This window comes from Gracilinanus agilis, chromosome 2 (genome assembly GCF_016433145.1).
Source record: "Gracilinanus agilis isolate LMUSP501 chromosome 2, AgileGrace, whole genome shotgun sequence".
Taxonomy (NCBI): domain Eukaryota; kingdom Metazoa; phylum Chordata; class Mammalia; order Didelphimorphia; family Didelphidae; genus Gracilinanus; species Gracilinanus agilis.
In genome coordinates this window covers 16153614-16159370 of record NC_058131.1, presented here as the reverse complement: position 1 = coordinate 16159370, position 5757 = coordinate 16153614, and the positions used below count along the sequence as shown (strand labels likewise).

General features: G+C 46.8%; 1 protein-coding gene across 1 annotated transcript in view; it reads right to left on the bottom strand.

The window, feature by feature from the left end:
* Positions 1–5757, bottom strand: part of EBF2 (EBF transcription factor 2) — a 275204-nt gene that overhangs the window by 2444 nt on the left and 267003 nt on the right. Inside the window, exon 13 of the mRNA XM_044659252.1 lies at positions 5110–5277. Within this exon, the coding sequence (XP_044515187.1) occupies positions 5110–5277 (168 nt within the window). The remainder of the gene's footprint in view (positions 1–5109; positions 5278–5757) is intronic.

Sequence of the window (5757 nt, the reverse complement as noted above, 5' to 3'; positions counted from 1 at the left end):
CTTTCTTTCTTTCTTTCTTTCTTTCTTTCTTTCTTTCTTTCTTTCTTTCTTTCTTTCTTTCTTTCTTTCTTTCTTTCTTTCTTTCTTTCTCTTCCTTCCTTCCTTCCTTCCTTTCTTTCTTCCTTTCTTCCTTTCTTTCTTTCTCACTTTCTCTTTATCATCTTCCCTTCTCCCTTTTATTTTTTCTCTTCTGAATGCCAGTCCACCCTCTCAGGCAGAGTTTTTTGTAGCCTACTTCTCTGCTTCTCTCCAGCCTTTATTGAATGTTTGAGAGATCTGGATTAAGGTCTTACACAGCTAGCAAAGCCATAATTATTTTTGCCTGTATTACTATATAGCGAATCGATGTAACTTTTCAATAAAGGTGGTTCAATCCCGGACCCTCCCTGATGATTTGGAGATATAGCAACCCAGAGTGATTATCCCAGAGTGCTAGGATTTTTCCTTTCCTCTTTTCCTTGAGGGAAACTGGCAAGAGAATTAGACACAGTGTTGGGTATTACCCTGACAAGCTGTGATCATCCGCTAAAATGCCTGATTAATGCTGCCTCGAGATGGGCTGATGCATTTTCTGGACAAGCCGGGCCCCATCCAACAAGAATTTCTCAAACACCTACTGGGTACGTGGCTTTAGAAGTCTGGCCATCATTTTCTCACATGGATATTTTTGCCTTGAATTTTTTGCTTCCTTTCAGAGCGTGAAGCACCTTCCTTTCCTTAGCCCATTCTTTCACAGTCTCTGGGGTCTGCTGTAAGAGCTTGTTGAAAGATTGGGCCAGATCAAGTAACAAAAGATACTGCACATTGCCAGAAAAAGAGCAGGTTTCAGGTTTCTTTCCTTTCTCCTACTCCTGCCTTGGATGCCCTACTGGGTTTGCCTGGCTAGTGAGAGACCTTTGCTTTTTGCTTTGAATCACCAAAACTAACTTGCAAAGAATCATGGGAGTTGAAACTTGGAAGGGATTCTCTCTATAGCATTCCCTGCCAATGATTATCTAGATTTTGCTCAAAAATTCCCAGAGGGAAACCCTACTAGCTCTCAGGGCAGCCCATTACACTTTGAGACAACTCTTTTTGTTTAATCCCCACCCTGATATCTAGCCTAAATTTGCCTCTTTCAGGGTCCAGTCATTGTTTCTGGTTCTGTCCTCTGAGGTCAAAAAGAACAATTCACATTCCTCTTCTATGTACAACCTTTGAGGAACTTGAAAGTTGGGCTCTCACAGCCCCAGGAAGCTTCTCTTCTCTGCTCTGAACATTTCCAGCTCCTTTATCCCTGTCTCCCATGGCATGGGCTCATGGCCCTTCACTATTCTTGTTGACTTCCTCTTGGCAATCCATCAGAATTCTTTGTAAACAACAGAGAACAGAACTGAACACAGTGCTCCGATGAGAACAGCTATTAACACACATTTCGATAAGAGATGGGGACATTTTTCCTAGAATATTTTTCATTTCAGGAGCCCCTCTGGCCCATTCTTACCACTCTCCACCCCTCTATTTGCCATCAGCTCTCTTCCAGAGTATTTACAATGAATCAAAGAATTGTGGGTGGAAGGGACCTTAATGGCCATTGAGTTGGATCCTTCATCTTCTAGAAGAGGACATTAACCTTCCTCCCCAACATTTGCCTGAAGTCAGAGGCAAAAAATAAAAAGTGACAAGTGACCATCAGAATCTGAAAGTTCCTCCGACTCCAAATCCAGTTCTGAATCTGTGGAATGAGCTGCCCCAAGAGATCTTATCAATGGAGGCAGAAATCCAAGTCTGAGTAATTCTTCATGAGATGGGTTCTAGCAGGGGTCCTTTTGGAGGCTATGAGTCCGGGGAGATGGCCTCTGGGGTCCCTTCTAGGTCTAAGTTTGTACCGATCTCAGAACCAGGAATATCCATTAAACCACACATGAGACATACATTCTTTCTACCCCAGAGACCTAGAAGAAAGCCCTCACCTTCTTCCCTTCTCCCAAACTCCTTACTCGTTCCTTTCCTTCCGTGCCTTTTCTTTATGCATTTTCCTAACAATAACGGTTTTGTGAAAATGAAACCAAGCCACTGGGCTCCTATCCAAAGTAACCCAACTAGAGGGGTAGTGGGAAAGGGGAAATATCCAAAAAGGAATCACTGTTATTTCTCCTCCACTGGCCATGAGATAAATCCACAATGGAAGAACCCGGTGCCAGGTGACACACAGACCCCAGGCCACAACCTCTGGCCTGAAATGAAATTCCTTAAGCCCCTAAGTAGCACTGTGGGCTGGCTTCTTGGTCCAAGTCACTGAAGTGCAATAGAATACACTGAATTGTGAAGCAAGAGAACTCGGTTCCAGTCTAGCCAGCTGTGGGATCCCAAGTGGGTCATTCCATTTCTCTCAGCCTCAACTTCCACCTCTGTAAAATGGGAGCCTTGGATGGCAATCACTGAGGCTCATGCCAGCTTTGAGATGCTGCGATTCCTAATCTCCACAGCCCTCCCTCCAGTGTCTCCAGGTATACTGTAGAACAAAAGAGTCGAGCGGGATACCTCTTTGGAGGCAAAATGTCCGCTTGTTGAGCAAGTGGTAATGAGGAGTCTTTCCTGGCTAGCTCAGAAGGAGAGGTTTGGAACCAGAGGACTTGGGTCTGAATCCTAGCTTTGTCCTTGGCAGATGTGAGTTAGCTCTCTTTGGGACAACTCTTTGTTTTAAAAGAAAAAAAATGTTTCTTGGTAATGTTTACCCAGTGTTCCGAGTTTTAACCCCAATTCTAATCCCTGCAGCATCTTGGGCAAGTCCTCTAAGCTCCCTGGGCCTCTGGTTCCTCCTGTGAAATGAAGGGACTGGACTCGACGATCTGGGGAGATGATCAATCGAGATCCTGTTTGTAAGTCACTCGGTCCATAATCGGCGCGTGATGAAGGCTTGTCCCCTTCCTTCTTCCCTTCCCTGAAGCCCTTCCAGCTCTGTTCCTGGGCTTTATTGGATGGGTCCCTTCCAGTTCTGAGGTCTCAGGGCTTTGGTCCGGTCTGACTGGACAAGCCCAAGCTTCCTTGCCATTCTGCATCCTCCGAGCCTGCGACCCCACGAGTGGATAAAGTCCCTCCCGCCTCCCAGCCTTCCCGAGCCCCGGCTTACAAAGATGGCCCTAGAAGACTTCTCCAGGGTCCCGCTAACACGGTGATGCCGTTCTGGCCCCAGAGCCGCCTGGCCAAGATTCCCTACTAAGCCCGGCAGGCCTCGGGGACTCAGATCTGAGAGGGGTTAACCGAACCCCTGACCCTCTGGGTTCTCTCCATCACTGCTTGTCACGAGTATTTTCATGTCTGAATGTGCAGAGCTGCCGAAAAATAATGGGGGCCGTCAGTGATCCGCGGTGCTCAGCAGTTTCTAATTTGCTCTCTTGCCATCGGCTGCCTCCCGTCCATGATGAGATGATTAGATATTCGTGTACTCATCACATTTGTGTTACGTCATGTCACATTACATTTCATTGCGCCGCTCAGAAACAAGTTTGACGTGTGATATTAATTCTTTTTCTTTTTTAAAAAAACCAACAAAGACACCCTTTTCTCCCCCCCGGCCGCCCCCCTTGGCTGTGATCGGGCACCTGCTATCAATTTGGTGAGCGTGGAGCTCCGAGTTCTGAGGAGGGCTGGTTGTTCCTGATGGATCACATCCAACTATGCCCCTGGAATGTCTATGGGCTGCAGATGATAGGCGCGCTGTGTAAGTAGTAACACATGCCATCCCTTGGGGGGACCCGGGGCATCCTTCAGGGAGGAACTGGACGCCCTTGTGGGCCTGGCCACGGTGCTGGGAGTCTGGAAATTAGTTCCCGGATTCTATATTTGGCACGAGTCTGACCGGGCCACTCACTTGCTCAAGAAACTTCAGGAACTCCCTGTTGCCTTTAGGGTAGGATACAAACTCCCCTGGCTGATTTTTAAAGGTTTAAACTTACTACCAACTATTCCCCCTTTTCTCTCTCTGAGTTCTAGGCAAACAGGTCCATTTGCTATTCCCTAACAGTTGGTCCTAAATGCAGCTGGGTGGCTTAGTAGATGGAGAGTCAAGCCTAGAGATGGGAAGTCCTGGGTTCAAATCTGACCTTAGATACATCCCAGCTGTGTGACCCTGTGTAAGTCACTTCACCCCCATGGCCAAGCCCTTACCACTCTTCTGCCTTGGAACAAATACTCAGTATTGAATCTAAGATGGAAGGTGAGGCTTCAAAAAAAAAGTTGGTCCTTCATCCCTCCTCCTTGGCATCACTTAGTCCATCCACCATGATTGGAAGGCATTTACTCCTCACCCCATCTTGAGTTCTACCCAGCCTCTTTCAAACTTAGCTTCTCATAGAGGGGACAGCATTCACATAGGGAAGTGTAGACAAGATCTACACAGAACCGAGAGAAGAGAACCTTAGAAGGGTGGGCACGGGCAGCTGGACAAACCCAAAATGACCTCCTGAAGGAGGAAGGAAGCCAGGAAAGCTCTGAGACAGACGATGTCCTCTCTTGATCTCCTCCATCATTTATACTTGCTCCCTCTTCCTCGAAGGATCATGTATATACACATCTGTGTTCCTGCTATCCTCTTCCTCCCCTTGAACATGAGTTTTTGGAAATCGGGGACTATTTTATTTTTTATGGTCTAGAGCAAGATTTTGCTTATCTTTGGGGGGATTTTAAACACTTTCTTTCTGTCCTCGTCCGCAACTCTAGGATAGGAGGGTGAGGGCTAAGCAAACAGGGTTAAATGACGTGTCCGTGGTCACATGGCTAGGAAGTCTCTGAGGCCAGATTTGAACTGAGGTCCGCCCTTCTCTAGACCTGGTGCTCTATCCACGGTGCCCCCTAGCTCCTCCTATCATTAAGGTTTTAAAAAATATTTGTTGGATTGGACTACAAACATGCCTGTGACTTGGAGATGTGGACCGATCTGTTTTCCACTCCACATTTTAATGGAAATTGTATCAATTCTAGGCACATCTTAATTAAAACAAAAAAGCATCCTCCTCGGTAGATGCCGAAGAGCTAAGTGACCCAGTGAGTTTCCCAGGGAGGCTCAGAGAGCCCAGGGGATGAGAATCCTGGGCATGGGCTTCCCCAAGCAGGCGCCATCTTTCTTACCTCTGAATCCATTTCCATTTCCACTAGAGCAGGCTGGAGAAGGGGAGCCTTGGGGTCTAATGACAGGAGCAAAGGCACTCTTCTGTTTGACAGCTGGGAAGACGGAAGATGAGAACGGGAGAATGGAGGAGGTACTGGAGGAGCCAACTGTAGGACTTGAAGACATGACTAGAAAAGAGACAGCACAGTCCTCATTTAGAAGGAGATGCCACCAAAGCAGGGCAGGCACCCACAGCACCTCATCTCCACCATATTTCCCCTAGGACAGAAAATGGTTTCTTTTTTTCTCCAAGATGGGAAACTTCTAGTTCCCATAATTTTCCTCCTGCCCTCAGCATAGAACATGGGTCAGCTGTGCAGCTCCCCCTGCGGGGAACATACACCCAGCCATCTCTCTCTCTCTCTCTCTCTCTCTCTCTCTCTCTCTCTCTCTCTCTCTCTCTCTCTCTCTGTCTCTCTCCATATATATATATATATATATATATATATATATATATATATGGAGAAATGTGTGTGTGTGTATACTCATGCACACACACTTCCTCCTCAACTATGTATATATACACCCAGCCATCTCTCTCTGTCTCTCTCTCTCTCTGTCTCTCTCTGTCTCTGTCTCTGACTCTCTCTCTCTCTCTCTCTCTCTCT